Below are 21,068 nucleotides of genomic sequence, written 5' to 3' on the forward strand. Positions count from 1 at the left end.
GATTTATAATTTAAATTTTTACTATTTACTATCGATTTGTACTCCAGGGAGCATGAGGCGCAGAATGAAATGTCGCTGTGATGATTGTACGCTCTCGTATCAATTGTTTGGCAACAATAAAGTAAAGTAAACTGAAGCATCCCTCCTTCATAGCCTCCACTTGTCTATCACCCTTGTACCAATCTAAGAGTCTCTTCAGTGTCCTAACATATGAGCCTCTATGACCATCCACACACCCACCACTCTGTGTTTTTAAAAAAAAAAACACTACCTCTGACACCCAGCCTATGATTCCCTTCAATCACTTCAACCGTATGCCCTCTCATGGAAAGAGGTCGCTGGCTGTCCACGCTATCAATGCCTCTTATCATTTCATACACCTGTATCAATTCCCCTCTCAGCCTCCTTCATTCCAAAGAGGAAAGCCAGAGATCGCTCAGCCTTTCCTCAAGAGATATGCTCTCTAATCGAGGCAATGTCCTGGTCCGTCGCTGCACCCTCTCTAAAGCTTCCACATCCTTCCTATAATGAGGCGACCAGAACCGTCCATGAGTATGCCAAGTGTGGTCTCACCAGGGTTTTATAGAGTGGCCTCTCGGCTCTTGAACGCAGTCTGCTGGCTAACGAAGGCCAACACACGATGTGCCGCCGTACCCACCCTGTCAGCTTGAGCGGGATCCGGAGCCCCAGGAAGGGTGTTGAGAACTGTGTGACCCTTTCTGTGCAGTAACCCCCCCCCCCCACGAACTAGAGTTCTTTTTCCTGCCACCTCCCCACCCCATCCCCAATCAATTCCTAATGTCCTCCCAGTGGACATGGAGATTGAATCAGGAACAGGCCACTGGGCTGATTTAAAGCCGCAATCCTCCCCTGGCCCTTGACAAACATCCGTTCATCTCGGTATAGAGTGGGAATAGGCCCTTCAGCCCATCGAGTTAGGGCGGGATTTTGATTGGATACAGATCTGGGCTGAGGAGCGGCAGATAGAGTTCAATTCAGAGAAGTGCGAAGTGATTCTCTTTTGGAAGGTTTAACTTAATGGCCGAATACAGGGTTAATGGCTGGATTCTAGGCAGTGTGGCGGAACAGAAGGATCTTGGGATTCGTATCTGCAGATCCCTCAAAGTTGCCAGGCAAGTTGATCATTTGTTATGTGCCATGTTGGGTAATGTGGACCATCATGTCTTTGCATGACCATGAACATTCTTGGCAAATTTTTCTACAGAAGTGGTTTGCCATTGTCTTCTTCTGGGCAGTGTCTTTGCAAGATGGGTGACCCCAGCTACTATCAATACTCTTCAGAGATTGCCTGGCGTCAGTGGTTGCATAACCAGGACTTGTGATATGTACCAGCTGCTCATACGACCATCCACCACCTGTTCCCATGGCTTCACATGACCCTGATCGGGGGGGGCTGGGCAAATGCTACACCTTGCCCAAGGGTGACCTGCAGGCTAGCGGAGGGAAGGAGCACCTTCCACCTCCTTTGGTAGAGACGTATCTCCACCTCCCCAACCCCACACATGTTGATAGGGTGGTTAAGAAGGCGTGTGGTGTGTTGGCCTTCATTAGTCGGGGGATTGAGTTCCTGAGCCACAGGGTAATTTTGCTGGTCTATAAAACTGGTTAGACCACACTTGGAATATTGTGTTCCATTCTAGTCACCTCGTTATAGGAAGGATTCAGAAGCTTTAGGGAGGGTGCAGAGGAGATTCACCAGGATGCTGCCTGGATCAGAGAGCATGTCTTATTTTTTTTATATATATTCTGATGTAATTTATAGTAGAACCTTGGCTGTAAGGATATTGCAGGGAGCAATCTCGTGTATTTGTTTTCAGTGATGGTGAACTGTGACAATAATCAGAATCAGGTTTATTATCACTGATGTATGTTGTGAAATCCGATGTTTTGAAGCAGCAACACACATCAAAGTTGCTGGTGAACACAGCAGGCCAGGCAGCATCTGTAGGAAGAGGTACAGTGGACGTTTCAGGCCGAGACCCTTCGTCAGGACTAACTGAAGGAAAAAGGGTCTTCCTTCTTCCTTCTTCCTTCAGTTAGTCCTGACGAAGGGTCTCGGCCTGAAACGTCGACTGTACCTCTTCCTAGAGATGCTGCCTGTCCTGCTGCGTTCACCAGCAACTTTGATGTGTGTTGCTTGAATTTCCAGCATCTGCAGAATCCCTGTTGTTTGCGTTTTGAAGCAGCAGTATGGTGCAATACATTAAAAAAATGATGTTACAATAGAAATATATAAATAGTGCAAAGAGAGAGAAAAATAGCAAGGTAGTGTTCACAGAAATCATGGCGGAGGGAAAGAGGCTGCTCCTGAAGACACTGAGTGTGTCGCGTCAGGCTTCAGTGGCAGCAATGTGACGAGGGCAGGTCCTGGGTGGTGAAGATCCTTAACGATGGACGCTGCCTTCCTGAGGCATTGCCTTTTGACGAAGTCCTCCGTCCTGGGGAAGCTGGGGCCCGCGATGGAGTTGTGTGAGTTTACAACACTCCGCAACTTTTTCCGATCCTGCGCAGTGCCCGCCCACCGTACCGGACGGTGATGCGACCAGTCAGGCTGACCTCCACCGCACACCTGCAGAAATTTGCTCGAGTCTTTAGTGGCACACCAGATCTCCTCAAACTTGTATTGGAATGGAGCCTCTGGGGTGCTTCCTTCAGAACTGCATTAGTATGTTGGGCCCAGGATAGACGTTCAGAGATGCTGACGCCTAGAAACTTGAAACTGCTCCCTCTTCCCACTGCTGAGCCCTCGCTGAAGTCTGGTGTCTGTTCCCTGGACTTCCCCTTCCCGACGTCCGGAGTCAGTTCCTTGGCAGTGCGAGGCTGTTGTTACCAGCTGATCTATCTCACTGCTGTGAGCTGGGAGCTACAAATGGCTGCTTGCCATGCCCAATGAGACTCGCCCATCAGTTCCTCCATCGCCTCTCCCCCTCTCCAAGCCAAAGAGATTTTATTTTTCTCCGGTTTCCAGGCCCTGACGCTACGTCTTGTGGCTTGCTGCTGGACTTTGTTTGTACTGCTGTGAGGTGGATTTCCTTCTGGTTCGTTAACCCTGACCTTTGGATGCGGAGGTTTATGGAGTGTAACGAGGACTTGAGTTTCGAAGTTAATGTTTCACGATGAAGTGGGAATGTGTGGACACCAACTTGTTTTCTCTCCGTCGGCCTTTGACCCGTAACATTACTGAGCAAGCAGTGTGTCACCGGAGGTAGTCACATTCGGCCGGGGGGGGGGGGAGGTGCTGCCCGCTCTCTCAAGCAAGTTCTGGAGGGCCCCACCGGGGGGAATGTTTCTCTCCCTTGTGGATCAGCCACCCACCTTCCACCCTGGTCACGACTCATCCACCTTCTCCCTTCCTCTTGTGAAACTTGTTGTGGAAGGAGATTGGTGGCGAGTGCTGTCAGTCTCTTGTCAACCTGTCCCTCTCCACTGACCTCTCTCCAGGTATTTATCCGTGCAAGCGGAACAAGTGCTACACACCCACCCCTGGACTTCTCCCCACACTACCGTTCAGGGCCCCAAACAGTCCTTCCAGGTGAGGCGACACTTCACCTGCAAGTCTGTTGGGGTCATTTACTGTATCTGGTGGTCCCGGGGTGAGACCTGGTGTAGATTGGTAGGCTTCTTCGCCAAGCATCTACGCTCCATCCGCCAGAAAAGCAGGATCTCCCAGTGGCTATACACATTCTACTTCCCATTCCCGTTCCAACACGTCAGTCCATGTCCTCTTCTACTGTTGCCATGAGGCCGCACTCGGGTTGGAGGAGCAACACTTCGTATTCCATCTGGATAGCCTCCAACCTGATGACCCAACCGTCAATTTCTCTAGCTTCATCCTTCACCAGTCCCCATCCCCTTTTCCCCTCTCTCACCTTATCTCCTTACCTGCCCCACCTCCGTCTGGTGATCCTCCCCCTTCCACAGCCTTCTGTCCTCTCCTATCAGCCCCCCTTGTCCAGCCGTTTATGTCTTCCAGCAATCAACTTCCCAGCTCTTTACTTCAGCCCCTCCCCCTCTCCCGCTTTCACCTGTCACCTGCCACCTTGTCCTCCTTCCTCCCGTCGCTCCCCCTCCAACCACCTTAATCTGACCTCCCCTTCCTTTCCCGTCCTGGCGAGGGGTCTGGGCCTGAAACGTCGACTCTTTATCCGTTTCCATGGATACTGCTGAGATCCTGCAGCATTTTGTGTGTGTCGCTGGCAGTCCATTACCTGTTACTGCTTCTGTTCACCACTTGGAGTGTGAAGCATCTACTTACGTGGCAAATGGTTTATTTTAATCAATTTGCATGATAGTCATAGAGATTCTATCGGGGATTTGTCAGTTTGAAGTTATGCCACTTTAAATTTAGAGATACGACATAGAACAGTACAGCACAGTACAGGCCCTTCGGCCCACAATGTTGTGCTGACCTTTTAACGTACTCTAAGATCAATCCGACACTTCCCTTCCATTTTACGGTCATCATGTGCACGGTGGGGTGGAACCCTGGCGGAGTGGTTAGCACGACGCTTTACAGTACCTGCGACCCGGGTTCAATTCCCGCCGTTGCTTGTAAGGAGTCTGTACGTTCTCCCCGTTTTCTCCCACAGTCCAAGGACATGCTCATTGTAAATTTCCCTGTGATTAGGCTCAGGTTAAATCGGGGGATTGCTGAGAAGGGTCTATTCTGCACCGTATCTCAATCAGTCAATCAATCAATAATTATCTGCCTCTACCACCTCCCCAGGCAGGGTGTTTCACTCACCCACCACTCTGTGAGCGAGAAAAAACAACTTGTCTCTGACATCCCTTCTTTACTTTCACCCAATCACCTTTAAGTTGTGCCCCCTAGCCCGGTAACAGCTCAGCTGGTCCACGGTACCGACCGGTACTGACCTGCCGACTGGTACGTGTTTGGGCCGTGAGGGGAAACCGGTGCGGCTCTTACCAAGCCCGCGCGGTCACGGGGCGAGCGTGAAAAAGCACCTGGCGGGAATCGAACCCGGATCGCTGGCGTCACGCTAACCGTGCCATTAAGGATGAGCGTTGCCCCCGTTCACAAAATCCTGGTGACGGTACCGTTCATGAAGAAATGAAGGGCTGATTGCTGAGCGCAGACGGTCGGTTCCAGCTGCGGCAGCTTTGTGCCTTTCGTGAGGCGACAATAGATTGGGATTGTTCTGTTTACAATGGGTTGGTTTGTCGCGGCCCTGACGCTTTAATCTATTATTGTCCCAGTTATAACAACCTGATAATATGGTATTATCATTCAGAGGTCACAGATGGATTGGTATTGTTGCAATCACAAAACCTCGCATTACTGAATTCTGTGAGCTGAGGCTTTGAATACAAATTTTGTGCCTCTGCACAGGGTGGGAGGCCGTACTTAGTTTTCCCTTTTACAGTCTTCCATCGGATTCTGTTGTGCTGAGTTGTCACCAGGACTATGCTGCCAACTGGGTGGTGGCAGAGTCAGATACAGCAGGGTCATTTAAGAAACTCTTAGATAGGTACGTAGATGAAAGAAGAATGGAGGGCTGTTTGGGAGGGAAGAGTAGGATTGATCTAGGAGTGAAGGGCCTGTTTAGGAGGGAAGGGTAGGATTGATCTGGGAGTGAAGGGCTTGTTTGGATGGGAAGGGTAGGATTGATCTGGGAGTGAAGGGCTTGTTTGGGTGGGAAGGGTAGGATTGATCTGGGAGTGAAGGGCCTGTTTAGGAGGGAAGGGTAGGATCGATGTAGGACCAAAGGGCCTGTTTGGGAGGGAAGGGTAGGATCGATGTGGGACCGAAGGGCCTGTTTGGGAGGGAAAGGTAGGATTGATCTGGGACCAAAGGGCCTGTTTGGGAGGGAAAGGTAGGATTGATCTGGGACCAAAAGGCCTGTTTGGGAGGGAAAGGTAGGATTGATCTGGGACCGAAGGGCCTGTTTAGGAGGGAAGGGTAGGATTGATCTGGGAGTGAAGGACCTGTGCTATTTTATACTCAGTGGCCACATTATAAGGACACCTGTACACTTGCTCATTGATGTAAGTATCTAATCAGCCAGTCATGTGGCAGCAACTCAATCATGCAGACATGGTCAAGAAGCTCAGCTGTTAGGAATAGGGAAGAAATATGATGTTGACTGTGGAACAATTGTCGGTGCCAGACGGGGTGGTTTGAGTATCTCAGAAGCTGCCAGTCTCCTGGGATTTTCATGCACAGCAAGTCTCTAGAGCAGGGGTTTCCAATGTCTTTTATGCCATTGACCAATACCATTATCCAGGGGGTCCGTAGACCCCAGGTTGGGAATCCCTGCTCCAGAGTTGACAGAGAGTGGTGTAAAAAACAAAAAAACAAAATCCAGTGGGTGAAAGCACCTTGTTAATGAGATCAGAGGAGAAGGGCCAGACTGCTTCAAGTTGACAGGAAGGGAGCAGTAGCTCAAATAGCCAAGTGTCTCTGAATGCACAACACGTCGAACCTGGGCAGGGAGGAGCTGCAGCAGCAGAAGGTCACGGATAGACACTCGATGGCCATTTTGTTGTGTACGGGAGGTACCTAGTAAAGTGGCCACTGAATGTTTGTATGTTCTTTGTTTACCGCCTGGTCCCGGTCCCATGAACTTGCTCTAGAATTGGGCCCTTGACCTCCCTTTTCCCAGACAGTTGGACGGGATGCCGAGGTCCAGTGCTATGACCATCCATTGCTCACTTCGCGAGACTGGTGGAAGTTGGCTTTCCAATCATCACAGAGTCCACAGTGAGAAGTTTTCCTGTGAAAGTGGGTTAGGAGCAAGACACGTAAGAGTACTGGAGGAATAAATAGTCGATGTCTCAGGCTGAGACTTTTCATCAGGACTGTAAAGGAAGGGACAAGGTGTGATTTCACCAGGAATTTGGATATTCGATTTCCATTTCAAGACCTTGATGCTCTTTCCATTGGAACTGAGAGCCGTAAAGAACTCGTCCGAGGCTGAGGGAAGACAACTCTCCCTCTGTGGGCATGTGGCCAAGTGGTTAAGGCATTGGACTAGCGACCTGAAGGTCGTGAGTTCGAGCCCCAGCCGAGGGAACGTGTTGTGTCCTTGAGCAAGGCACTTAGTCACACATTGCTCTGTGACGACACTGGTGCCAAGCTGTATGGGTCCTAATGCCCTTCTCTTGGACAACATTGGTGTCGTGGGGAGGGGAGACTTGCAGCATGGGCAACTGCTGGTCTTCCATACAACCTTGCCCAGGCCTGCGCCCTGGAGAGTGAAGACTTTCCAGGCGCAGATCCATGGTCTCGCAAGACTAACGGATGTCAGAGGGAAGGGTTAGATTAGTCTTTGAGAAAGTTAAAAGGTTGCCACAACACCATGAGCCGAAGAGCCTGTACTGGGCTGTAATGTCCTGTGTTGTATCTCTACATGAAAGAAAAAAGCGACATAATTTCAAGTTGACAAGCCCCCTGAGAAAATCTTTGAATATCATGGGTATTAAGTAGAATAAGTCATTTACCTTGTATCTGGTACCAGTGTGTGGTTGGCTTTCCTATTAGTAGGATCCAGACCACTCCTGTGAAACTCCAGGTGATGTTCAAAGAAATTAAAAGTTTTTGTTGCCTCGTTCTCCAGTCTTTTTGACATCTGATCTTGGCTAACCACTGGTTTGTCTCTTCTTCCTCCCTCCAGCCTGCCGTCCTAGACAATCTCCTCAGTTCAATGAAGTTCGTGCTACAAGGCATGGGCATCTTGCGGATCAACCTGGCCAACCCCAAAAACACGGTGAGAATGTGGTGCCCGTGGGTTTGAGATGACCCACCGTGAGGGGGTGAATGAGGTGTGTGTTCGACGCCGAGTTGTGCTGATCTGGGGCACGCGGCCTGAATGGGGCTGACTTGACGGGAGCTTTGCGAAGGGCTGGGTAGCACTTCCCACAGCTATGAGATAGAAGAGGCTGGGGGCAGATTAGATCCTCCTTCGAAAGAGCTGCTGAGCACACTGGCCTCATGAATGGAAGTTCTCTTTCACCATGAAGCTCAGGTTCAAATTCTGATGAAAGGTCTCGGCCCGAAATGTCAACTGTTTGTTCCTCTCCACAGATACTTCCTGATCTGGGGAATTCCTCGTGTGTGTGTGTGTGTGTGTGTGTGTGTGTGTGTGTTACTGTGGATTTCCACATCTGCAGGATCTCTTGTGTTTAAGATTTATTCATCAGATGTAAATGAAACATAGAGTGGAATGAGTCAATGGTGTTAACCAGAATGCACTAGGGGCAGCCCGCAAGTGTTGCCACACATTTTGGCGCCAGCATTGCATGTCCACAATGTTCAACAGAGCAGCACAGAATAGACTGAAGTTCAAAGTAAATTATTTATTATCAAAGTTCAAAGTAAATTTATGATCAGAGTTCAAAGTAAAATTTATTATCAGAGTATCTACATGGCACCACATACAACCCTGAGATTCATTTTCCTGCGGGCATACTCAGCAGATGTATAGAACAGTAACTTTAACAGGATCAATGGAAGAGCAAGAGCATAGAAGACAACAAACTGTGGAATTGCAAATATAAATAAATAGCAACAAATAATGAAAGCATGAAATAACAAGATAAAGAGTCCTTAAAGTGAGATCATTGGTTGTGGGAACATCTCAGTAGATGAATGTAATTTTCCTCCTTTGTTCAAGAGCCTGATGGTTGAGGGGTAGTAACTGTTCTTGAACCTGGTGGTGTGAGACTTAAGGCTCTGGTACCTTCTACCCAATGGTAGCAGTGAGAAGAGAGCATGGCCTGGGTGGTGAGGATCTCTGATGATCGTTGCTGCTTTTCTACAGCAATGTTTCATGTAGATGTGCTCAATGGTTGGGAGGGCTTTACCCGTGATATACTGGGCCAAATCCACTACCTTTTGTAGGATTTTCCATTCAAGGGCATTGGTGTTTCTACTGCAGTCAGTCAATATACTCTCCACTACACATCTATAGAAGTTTTAGATGTCATGCTGAATCTCCACAAACTCCTATGGAAGTGGAGGTACTGCTGGGCTTTCTTCATAATTGCCTTTACTTGCTGGGCCCAGGACGTTCCGCTGAAATTATAAAACAGAGGAATTTAAAGTGGCTGACTCTCTCCACCTCCAATCCTCTGATCAGGACTGGCTCATGGACCTCTGGTTTCCTCCTCCTGAAGTCAATCATCAGCTCCTTGGTCTTGCTGACATTGAGTGAGAGGTTGTTGTGGCGCCCCTCAGCCAGATTTCCAGTCTCCCTCCTGCATGCTGATTCATCACCACCTTTGATTTGGCCTGTGGGACAGTGGAGTTATCAGCAAACTTGAATATGGCATTGGAGCTGTGCTTAGCCACACGAAGCGAGTAGAGCAGGGGAATGAGCACACAGCCTTGTGGTACGTCTGTGCCGATCGAGATCATGGAAGAAATGTTGTTGCCAATCCAAACTGACCTGGGGTCTACAAGAGAGGAAATCAAGGATCCAATTGCACAGGGAGGTATTGAGGCCAGGGTCTTGAAGCTTACGGATTAGTTTTGAGGGGGTGATGGTATTGAATGCCAAACTGTAGTCGATAAAGAGCATCCTGATGTGTGTATGGATGTACATATATCTAGCAAAACAAGCCCCATTCTTCCCTCACACTCACCTACGCACATACACTGCCCTCCAATCCCATGACAAGCCATTTTGGCCTCCAGCCTCTGTTGGACCTCTGTTGACTGGCAGACACTGGGCCTTCGACTTCCCCAGTAGACTTGCAGAGATTCCTCAGCAGAGTGGCCCTCAGGCCACTGGGCTCAGACCCTCTCCAGTATATTTCTCGTAGGTGATCCGAGGTCGCAGAAACACTCCACTCCCGGAGATCATCCATGGTTACAACCATGTCTGGGCCCTCTGGAGGGGCAGAGGTGTGTTTGGAGGCCCCAATCAGTCCAGAGTTCTCTGTCTCTCCCTCTCCCCCCGCAGTGTGAAGAATGTTTAAACTTCTGTGTTTGCCCGGTGAATGTGAAGTTGAGTCTGGGACTGTGGCCCAACACAACAACGGGGAACCTTGGGGGTGGATCGCGGAGTTAGTTTCCACGAGGAACCAGAGGTGACCGACAGCTGAAGCCTGGAAATTGGGAGGACTGTGTGCGTGGGTGGGAGAGGGGAACGGGGCTTGCTTCCCCGTTGTTGTGTTCTGTGTTGTTCTGCCCAGCATCGTGGGTGTGCTACGTTAGCGCCGGAATGTGTGGTGGCACCCGCCGGCTGCCCCCAGCGCATCTTTAGATTGTATTGGTTGTAAAAGACGCATTCCACTCTGTACACGTGAACAATTCTGAATCTGAGCGATACGGTCTTACTGAAATTTATTTGGGAGATATTTAATGTGCAGGTCTGGTCACCTACGTGCAAGAACGGTATAGGTAAGATTGAAAGCATACAGAGGATATTTACAAGGGTGTGGCTGGGACTTGAGAACCTGAGATATGGGGAAGGCTGAATTAGAACTTCATTCCCTGGAGTGTAGAGGAATGAGGGAGATTGATAGAGGTATACAAAATTGTGAGGACTGTGGATAGGGTAAATACAAGCAAGCTCTTTCCACTGAGGTTGGGTGACGCTAGAACTAGAGGTCATGGGCTCAGGGTGAAAGGTGAAATGTTTAAGAGCGTCTTGAGGGGAAACCTCTTCTCTCAGGGGGTGAAACGAGTTGCCTTGGACCGGCTGATGGCGCATCGACATCGGCGCCAGACCCGGGAGCGGAGGTTCCCGGGTTCAAAACCAGTCGTGTCTGCTCCCGAGTACGCTTTCCATCCGTGCCGGGTTGAGTGTTGAGATCGCAACTCGACCTCGTAAAACAAAGGGAAAAATACTGTGAAAAATGTCTGTGTGGGGAGTGGCACCCCTCCTCCTCCCCCCGTCCTCTCCCCCCTCCTCTCCCCCCTCCTCTCCCCCCTCCTCTCCCCCCCTCCTCTCCCCCCCTCCTCTCCCCCCCTCCTCTCCCCCTCCTCTCCCCCTCCTCTCCCCCTCCTCTCCCCCTCCTCTCCCCCTCCTCTCCCCCTCCTCTCCCCCTCCTCCCCCCCCTCCTCTCCCCCCTCCTCTCCCCCCCTCCTCTCCCCCCCTCCTCTCCCCCCCTCCTCTCCCCCCCTCCTCTCCCCCCTCCTCTCCCCCCCTCCTCTCCCCCCCTCCTCTCCCCCCTCCTCTCCCCCCCTCCTCTCCCCCCCTCCTCTCCCCCCCTCCCCCCTCCTCTCTCCCCCCCTCCCCTCCCCCCTCCCCCTCTCACCCCCCCCTTGGAGAAATCCATCATCACAGACACACGCATGGACACGCAGACACGTGCACGTGCAGGCACACACCAAAAACAAAGAAACGAGTTGCCAGCGGAAGGGGTGGATGCGGGTTTGATTACAACATTTAAGGGAAATTTGGATAAGTACGTGGATGGCAGGGCTATTTTCTGGGTGCATGTCGATGTGACTAGGCTAAATAATATTTAAGCTCAGACCAGACAGGCTCAGGAGCCCGTTTCTGCCCTGTGACTCTTTGTTATACTCTGAAAAATAGAAGACAGGCGCCAAATGGATGAAAGAAAAATTGGAGGGTTCTGTGGGAAGGAAGGATTAGATTGATCTTAGAGTAGGTGAAAAGGTCAGCACAGTATCGAGGGGCTAAAAGGCCTGTACTGTGCTGTTAGGTTCTATGTAATTATCGGTATCTTGTTGTCACGGGAGAAGGTCTGTAGCCCAGGGAGAAGCTCCCTCCCACTGGGAGTCACTGTGGCAAGTTGCAGATAAAGATTGAAGAAAAGAAACTGGATAAAGATGAAGAGGGAATTGTGGATCAGTTCTTATGGAGGAGGCAGATTTGGAACAGTTAAGGTGTAAAATTATTTACATCAACCTATCAGCTCTGTTTGCAGCATAGAACACCACGGCACAGTACTTGCCCTTTGACCTATGGTGTGCCAACCATTTAACCGATCGAGGAGCAATCTAACCCTTCCCTCCCACAGAGCCTCTATTTTTCTCCCATCCATGTTCTGCTGTCTTTCTGCAGTGATACAAGCCTTGGTGCAGATCACAAATACAGAGGTACGGATGGGGACCTTGGAATCTGGTCCAACACGTACAGTGCTTGAGGACCTCAGCAAGTCAGGCAGCGTCTGTGAAGGGGAATAACATGGCCGACGTTTCGGCTGAGACGAGGTCCAAAAAGTCGACTGTTTACTCCCTTCCAAAGATGCTGCCTGACCTGCTGAGTTCCTCCGGTATTCTGTGTGTGTCGCTCAAGATTTCCGTCACAGGCAGAATCTCTTGTGTTTGCTATCTGCTCCAGTGGGATGGACTGTGAGCTGTATGGACGTGTGATGCCAGCAGGTGGCAGCATTGCGCCAACGCCAGACGTTGTTCCTGGTTTGTGGGACCAGTCCTATCGACACATCCCTGTTCCTCCCATGCTCTCCCATGGTAAAGTTCTGTGGATCTAGGATTTTACACTCGCCCCCATTGAACTTTGTTCACTTTTGACCCTTGACTGTACCTCCTTCGGGGAAGTATCTGGATGATAAAGTTGCTATCTTTAACTTCCACCTTCCACTCTCACCATTTTCTTCCACAAAATGCTGGAGGAACTCAGCAGGCCAGACAGCACCTATGGAAAAGGGTACAGTCGAAGTCTCGGGCCGAGACCCTTCAGCAGGACTGGAGAGAAAAAGATGAGTAGATTTAAAAGGTGGGGGGAGGAGAGGGAGTGAAGAGTCAGAGGGGTGCAGAGATCCCAGAGGGGGAGCAGTGGGAGAGGGTTTCACTGAACTCCTGTCGAAGAGAAGATTTAAACTTCTTCATTGTTGGCAACCCTGGAAGAGGCTTTGCAGTGTAATAATCCAATCACAGACACAAAATCTGCAGATGCTGGAAATCCGAGCAACACACACAAAATGCTAGAGAAACTCAACAGGTCAGGCAGCATCCATGGAAAAAGAGTACAGTCGACCTTTCGGGCCGAGACGCTTGGAGCTCCAGCCTTTTAAATCTACTCCTCAGCTTTTTTTCTCCAGCTCAGACGAAGGGTCTCGGCCAGAAACGTACCACTGCCGGAAAACAACAAATTTCATGGCGTGTGTCCGTGATGGCAAACCGGACATTTGTTGAATCCGTCCCCGGCCTTGAGGACATCTTCACAACGCGATGCCTCAAAAAGGCAGCATCAATCGTTAAAGACCCCCACCACCCAGAATTGGCCTCTTCTCATTGCTAGCCTCAGGGGGGAGTTTCAGGAGAGCGAAGACACTCACTCAACACCTCAGGGGCATCTTCTTCCCCTCCGCCATCAGTTTTCTGAATTGACAATGAACCAGTGAACGCTACCTCAGTATTTTTGCTCTCTTTTTAAAGTACTTGTGTAATATTTCTTATTCTAACTTAGTTTTATGTATTGCACTGTACTGCTGCTGCAAAACAGCAATTTTCACAATATTTGTCAGAATCAGGTTTGATATCACTCGCAGATGTCGTGAGATTAGTCACTGTGCGGCAGGAATACATTGACAACCAACAAACTCATTCGTAAGGCCAGTGATGTTGTGGGGACGGAGCTGGACTCTCTGACGGTGGTGTCTGAAAAGAGGATGCTGTCCAAGTTGCATGCCATCTTGGACAATGTCTCCCATCCACTACATAATGTACTGGGTGGGCACAGGAGTACATTCAGCCAGAGACTCATTCCTCCGAGATGCAGCACAGAGCATCATAGGAAGTCATTCCTGCCTGTGGCCATCAAACTTTACAACTCCTCCCTTGGAGGGTCAGACACCCTGAGCCGATAGGCTGGTCCTGGACTTATTTCATAATTTACATATTACTGTTTAACTATTTATGGTTTTATTACTGTTTATTATTTATGGAACAACTGTAACAAAAACCAATTTCCCCCGGGATCAGTAAAGTATGACTATGACTATATAAACCTGATTGACTCTGATTTCTTGTTTACTGGAGATTTGTACTCACGTTGATATCTGGAGTGCCCCGCCCTCCTTCCCTTCCCCTCGCCGCCCCCACCCCCGGCCAGCGTCCTGGCCCCGCGCCGCCGCTCTGAGACCCGTGACCCGTCCTTGGCAGGTGCTGACCGCTCTGCTCCTTGTCTTCCAGATCCACGCTCAGACGGTGCTATCGTGCGGCCAGTGCGTTGACGAGGATTGCGCCCTCTTCCCGTTCGTCGCTCACGCCCTCCGCTGCCTGTGGGCCGACCCGCACGTAAAGCTGGCAGCAGCGCGCGGCTACGAGTTTGAACTGAACGACTCCGCTCACTAGTAAGAACGTGAAACACTTACGGCGCCGTAGAAACCTTCCCGCCAACGGTGTTGTTTCAACCTTTTTAAGATGGATCTAACGTTTCGCTCCCACTTTAGCCCTTAGCCCTCCATTTTTCTGTTGTCCTTGTGCCTGTCTAAGAGCCTTGTAACTGTACCTAATGTATCTGCCTCTCCCACCCCCACTGGCAGTGTGTTCCACACGTCTACCACTCCCTGTGTTATAAAACAAGATGAATTTCTGCATCCCCCTGTAATTTCCTCCATCTACCTTAAAATTATGCCCTCTTGTACCAGGAAAAGGCCTCTGGCCTGCTTATCATCTTACGCTCCTTTAACAAGTCACCTGTCGCCCTGTGTGACTGAGGGGGTGAACTGGCTGTAGTGTGTTGCCCAGGAGACCCAGGGACATAGGAGCAGAATTAGGCCAATTAGCCCATTCCATCACGGCTGATTTACTTGCCCCCTCAACCCCACTCTCTGCCTTCTCCCAGTAACCTTTGACGCCCTCACTAATCCATTACCTATCAGCCTCTGCTTTAAATATACCCAGTGACTTGGCCTCCTCGGCTGTGCGTGGTAGTGAATTCCACAGATTCACCATCCTTTGGCTAAAAAGATTCCTCCAAGGGTACGTCCTTCTATTCTGAGGCAGTGCCCTCTAGTCCTAGACTCTCCCACAATAGGAAGCATCCTCTCCATGTCCACTCTATCTAGGCCTTTCAGTATTCAGTAGGTCTCAATGAAAGATTTTCCCCTCCCAACCCCATTCTTCTAAACTCCAGCGAGTACAGGCCCAGAACCATCAAACGCTCCTCATATGTTTCAAAGGTACATTTCATGTCAGAGAAATGTATACAATATACATCCTGAAATACCTTTTCGTCGCAACCATCCACGAAAACAGAGGAGTGCCGCCAAAGAATGAGCAACAGTTACATGTTAGAACCCCAAAGACCTCCCCTCAGCTCCCCTCCCTCGCACGCTTAAGCGGAAGCAAGCAACAATCCCCCCCTCCCCCCACTGGCACTGCCACCGAGCACTCACTCATGCAGCAAAGCAACGCAAATACCCAGACTTGCAGTACTCCATAGACTGCTCGTTCACCCGGTATTTGACATACCACAGGCTCCCTCTCTCCCTAATAACCCTTTCATTCCTGGGATCGTTCTTGTAAACCTTCTCTTTACTCTCTCCAATGCCAGCGCATCTTTTCTAAGATGAGGGGCCCAAAACGGCTCACAGTACCATAAGTGAGGCCTCACCAGTGCTTTATAAAACCTCAGCGTTACATTCTTGCTTTTATATTCTAGTCCTCTCGAAGTGAATGCCAACATGCTGACCTTGGCAGTAGAAGGCAGATTTAGAGAGTGCTATTTGGTAACCGAGGTGCATTTGTACACCATCCATACCACAAACTCTGTGCCGGTGGTGATGGAAACAAGTAATTACAGTGGTGGACAGGACGCCATTCAACTGGGCTGCTTGGTCCTATATGGATGGTATTGAATACAAAACACGAGAAAATCAGGCAAGAAAACATCGCTAAAATGTCTTTTCTGAGGTAAATTGTGTTAAAATTTCGCCGGAAACAGTGAAGGGGCGAGCGATGGCGTGGAGAGTTCGGGGAATGGCCTGAGAGGGTGCGTTGCAGAAAGGTTGCAGATAGAGTGAAAAGACAGGGAGTCGGGATCGGAGACGAGCCTGTTTCGCTCGCTCTCCACGATGGTCATCTCCATGGTGCTGAGGTTTTGCAGACTGCCCTGGCTGTTGTGCTCCTTGCCCACTAATATGATGAATTGATACCGAGGCTTTGGGCCTACTCCAGGCTTTTCCGGGGGTCGGATCTGAGGATTCAGATTTGATACCGAATGCGGTTGTTCGTTTCAATTGTTTGAATGACTTGGTTTTTTTAATCTTTCTCTTGCGCTTCAAGTGTTTTTTATTATTTCTATTATTTTTTGTCTTCTGAGTTTCTTGTTTTGTGGCTACCTGTGAGCAAGCAAATCTAAAGTTTATATCCTTTGATAATAAATAATCCTGAAGCTTGAAGTCTGCAGATGCTGGAAATCCAAGCAACCAGTAGACACAGACACACAGACGCAAAAGCACACACACAAACACACAATGCTGGAGGAACTCAGCAGGCCAGGCAGCATCTCTGGGAAAGAGTAAACAGTTGCCATTCTGGGCTGAGACACAACGTGAGGAGCAGTTCTGCTGAAGGGTCTCGGCCTGAAGCATCGACTGTACTCTTTTCCACAGATGCTGCCTGGCCTGCTGAGCTCCTCCTGCATTGTGTGCGTGTTGCAGGGAGTTGTTGGAACAGTGTTCACCCCGGTGAGGGGGAGGGTGTGTCGCCCTGCTCCTGACTTGGGAGGCCATGGGAAGAAATCGGGTGTCAGGAGCTGACGCGCTCAAATCGGGAGCCGGTCTGCTGGGCACTGGGTAGCACAGTACCATAGCGGTTAGCGCAACACTTTACCGTGCCAGCTGTGAGATCAGGGTTCGATTCCTGCCGCCGGCTGTCTGGCGTTTTGTACGTTCTCCCCGTGACTGTGCTGAGTTTCCACCGAATGCTCTGGTTTCCTCCCACATTCCAAAGACGTCTGTTCATGCTTGTCAAACAATGCGGGGTGGTGTTTAAGGAAGGAGTGTGCTGATAAAGTTTAAAGTCTTAACAGCATCGAAGCAGTTAGCCTAACGCTTTACAGCACCGGCTGTAAGATTGGAGTTCGAATCCTGCCACTGCTGGTAAGGGCTCTGGGCACTCCTTCCCCATCACCCCCAGGGGCTGTGCTTTCCTTCCACATTTCAAAGACGTACAATTACCGTTCGTGAACGGAGGGTGCCGGAAACTTGGCAAAACTTGCGGGCAGCCCAGCACAATCCTCACTGATTTGATTTGACACAAGGCCCCCGTTTTCACTGTATGTTTTGACGCCAATCTTTAGTCTCTCACACCAAGGTGCTCACGTACAAGACAAGAACAGCCAGTAGTGTAGTGCTGGCCTCGTGTCTCACACCAAGGTGTTTATGTGCTACTGTTTACTGTCCGGTACACCGCTGGCGATCGGGGCAGCAATGAAGGTCTCCCATCTCTGGCGGTGTTCAGGGCTTCCTTCATCATGTCAGTAACTTCCTGTCGGTTTTCACTACTCTCAGTTACACAAGTCCCAGGTGGAGACTCAGGAATACTGTCACACTCAGATGTAGAAGGATTCTTCATTGCTGTTTCTGTAACAGTTTTGTTCAACAGGTCAGGTTGTTAGCCCTGAGCTAAACCCCTGAACCTGGAGGACTGGCGGACCACTCTTAGCCTGACCTCTACCCTTTGACCTGTTTGGCATGGTTGACCCTACCAAGAGTGAAAGCCTAAAGCCCTGACTCCAGCCGGGTCATTGAGATACGCCAGCCTCCAAACCCTACGACAAGGTTGTGTCCTCTTGGAGGAAGGTATTTAATAACTGGACGTGAGTACTCACTTGTAGCACTGGCATAAAGGAAAAGGTGTAATGTTTTGCTTTTCAGTGCTTAATTTAAAAAAAATGACTCACCTTATACAGAACATTACTATTATTTTTTCAGGATGTGAGTGATATTTAATTATAATTGCAGATGTTGAAACAATTTTTTTAATGAAATTTCCCTTTAAAAGGTCATTAAAGAAGCACAAAATGTAGATTATATCCTGCACTCAGTTGCTGCACAATATACTCGCGGTCGGCGTCCCGTGAGGGGTCGAGTCAGTGGCTCTGTGCATGCAATTTCAGCCCCATGTTGTGCGTACTTAACTCTTTCTCCGCCGCTGTGCAGGGGAGACTTGCCTTCCAAATCCCTCTGATGCACCCCTCGGGGGCCCAGGGACTGGAGGCCTAGAGGCAGCCTGTCCTGTAGTTAAAGGCCAACGTGTGTGTGTGTGTGTGTGTGTGTGTCTCTCTGAGAAGGTGGAAAAGAGCCGCCTTTTGTCCTGTTGTTGTTGCTGTTTGAGTCCTTCTCTGTGTGGTTCTGCGGGACATTGTGGGCTTGCTGTGTCCGCACCAGGATGTGCCCCCCCCCAGCATGTCAGTAGGTGTGTTTGCTGTTAACGCAAATGTGTCTTAATGGTATGTTTCACTGTGTGTTTCAGCATACAGTATATTCAAAGTACATTTATCATCAAAGTATGTATACTATATAGAACCCTGAGGTTCGTCGTCTTACAGGCAGCTGCGAAGAAAAGAAACCCAATAGAACTTATTTTTAATAAAAGACCATCAAACACCCAACGTGGGGGGAAAAAAGAACAAATCGTGCAAACAGTAAAGTGAGTTCACGGCCACGAAGCCCGTTCATCTCTGCAGCAGGTCCAGGGGCCCCGTTAGTGGCGGGCCTCATCTCGGTCCAGCGCAGAGACAAGTTAACCTCGCAAGCAGCGAGCTGAGCACTGACCTCAGCTTGACCCTCGTTACCGTTAACACGCAGCTGGGTGTCGGATTAGCAGGTGGCGTGGAGTTAAACTGCGTTTGTTGTTGGAGAACGTGTACAGTATACAACCTGAAATCCACGAGAAACCGAACCCCAAACAAATGAACATTAGAACCCCAAAGACCCCCCTCCCGCCACGCAAGCCCCAGCAATCAGTAACGCCTCAACCTCTCCCCCCCCGTCTGTTTCAGCAAAACGCGTCAGTGTCCATCACCCAGCAAGCAACAGCAAAACACCAAATAGAGACCAAGATCTGCAGTCAGTAAAACTACTGTTTACCCGATAGTTCGACATGCCACAGGCTCTCTCTCTCTCTCGCTAACAAGGTACAGAGAGATATCAAACAACAGGAATTCTGCAGATGCTGGAAATTCAAGCAACACACATCAAAGTTGCTGGTGAACGCAGCAGGCCAGGCAGCATCTCTAGGAAGAGGTACAGTCGACGTTTCAGGCCGAGACCCTTCGTCAAGACTAACTGAAGGGTTTCGGCCCGAAACGTCGAATGTACCTCTTCCTAGAGATGCTGCCTGGCCTGCTGCGTTCACCAGCAACTTTGATGTGTGTTACAGAGAGATATTGCCCATTTTCACAGTGAAGGGGGAGACTGACGATCACTATTAGGATATTACCATCTGCCGTGAGATTCTGCAGCAAACTCTCCCCAGCATTGAAAGAAAGAGAGCAAGAGAATGCGAGATCGCTGGATTACAGAGACCTCCGCCCGTACGTGCTCCGCAGCGAAATCCCGATGTTCCTTCTCCCGCGACGCCTCGGTCAGCAACACCGGCCTGGAATCAGTCGTCCACAGTGCCGCACCCCCGAGGCGCCATCTTCCGTCCTGCGCCCGGAGAATGTCAGGAAGCAGTCAGCCACTGAGCTCCAGGAGCAGGAACTCATCCGCCGTAAAATCAAACTGCAGTTTGAACGCCGGTGCAGATCAGGACCTCGATAGAACTCCAACCACCTTGAAAAGGGGATTTTTAAAAAAAAGGCATTAAAAAGAGGAATTTTAATGGCAGGGTGTTCCATACACCCACCACTCTCTGTGAGATAAACTGGAACAAAGATGGCTTACCGGCACGTTGCCGGGAGAGGTTGGGCAGGCTGGCACTTGAAGTGGGGGAGATTGACTTTAATCTTATAAAAGTGTAACATCATGAGGCTCGTAGATACGACGATGCTTGCATTCAGAGCCGCGTAGCGGATAAGGCATCAGTGATCACCGATCGGAGTTCAGTCCTCCCACGGCCTGTAAGGAGTTTGTACCTTCCCCCTTTGACCGCGTGGGTTTCCTCCGGGTGACCTGGTTTCCTGCCACGGTCCAAAGACGTACCGGTTAGGGTCACTGATTTGCGGGCCATGCTGTGACATCACCAGCACGATTCTTGCTGATTTGGTCTGACGCAGAATGGCACGTTTCACTGCGCGTCTCAATGTATGTGTGACAAGTGAGACTAATTCTCTCTCTCTCTTTCCTCAGGAAAGAAGGAATCAAAAATATAGAGGGCATAGGTGAGGGCTGAAAGATTTAACAGCAAACTGAGGGGCACCTCCCATCAGAAGTTATGTGGTACTAACATCGCGAGCTGACAAAGGAGGTGGTTGGGGCAGGGTGAAGATATTCAGACTGGTACATGGATTGGAAAGGTCTGCAAGGTTAAATGCCGGCAAATGGGACTAGCATAAAAGGGCATCTTGGCCAGCATGGACTAGTTGGGCCGAAGGGCCTGCGCAGCCCCTTACTGGTGGACAAGGGTCCTAGATGGGAATGGGGCAGAGGAAGGAAGGCGAGGTTGTGTAGAGTGACAAGTTCTGATCTGAGAGATTTAAAATAATGATATGAGTCTAATTACTATGTCTTAACGGTGAGTGCTAGGAAGCTAAGGCTTGTTGGTTAATAGCTGGAAAGGGCTGGGAGTGACATTTCCAGAAATCGGCTTGTATTCATTGCTGTTGCGTAACGAGGCCAGCGTTAGTTTTCTCTTTAACACGCAGAGCAGTAATTACTGTCGCTGACATTAAGGCCCAGTCGCGGAGCGAGAAGGTCAGGTCTGCCGTAACCAGAGGTCTCCTGGCATTCCGGAGTGAGTGAGTCCCGGCACACTGACAGCCTCAATTAGAGCTAATGAGGGAGCGAGGTGCTCTAATCCGAGAGCCTGTTCTGCCTGGAGAGAGGCAGAGAGCACAGAGTAACTCCGCGAGCTGCCTGGCTGTGGACAAGGAGAGTCCGCGACAGTTTAATGTCAGTGTTGCTCATTTAGTTACGACTGCCATATCTTTCCCTTTTTTTAATAAACCCATTTATTTAAATGGTTTGGATTAGACTGG

At 49.8% G+C, this 21,068-nt stretch overlaps 1 protein-coding gene across 2 annotated transcripts in view; it reads left to right on the plus strand.

Moving 5' to 3' along the window:
• Positions 1-21,068, plus strand: part of gnav1 (guanine nucleotide binding protein (G protein) alpha v1) — a 122,880-nt gene that overhangs the window by 32,933 nt on the left and 68,879 nt on the right. The window contains exons 3-4 of one of the 2 annotated variants that reach the window (XM_063030561.1): positions 7,656-7,748; positions 14,111-14,271. In XM_063030561.1, the coding sequence (XP_062886631.1) occupies positions 7,656-7,748; positions 14,111-14,271 (254 nt within the window). The remainder of the gene's footprint in view (positions 1-7,655; positions 7,749-14,110; positions 14,272-21,068) is intronic. The other variant, XM_063030562.1, reaches the window with a different exon arrangement.

Source organism: Mobula hypostoma, chromosome 22 (assembly GCF_963921235.1).
Source record: "Mobula hypostoma chromosome 22, sMobHyp1.1, whole genome shotgun sequence".
NCBI classification, from domain to species: Eukaryota; Metazoa; Chordata; class Chondrichthyes; order Myliobatiformes; family Myliobatidae; genus Mobula; species Mobula hypostoma.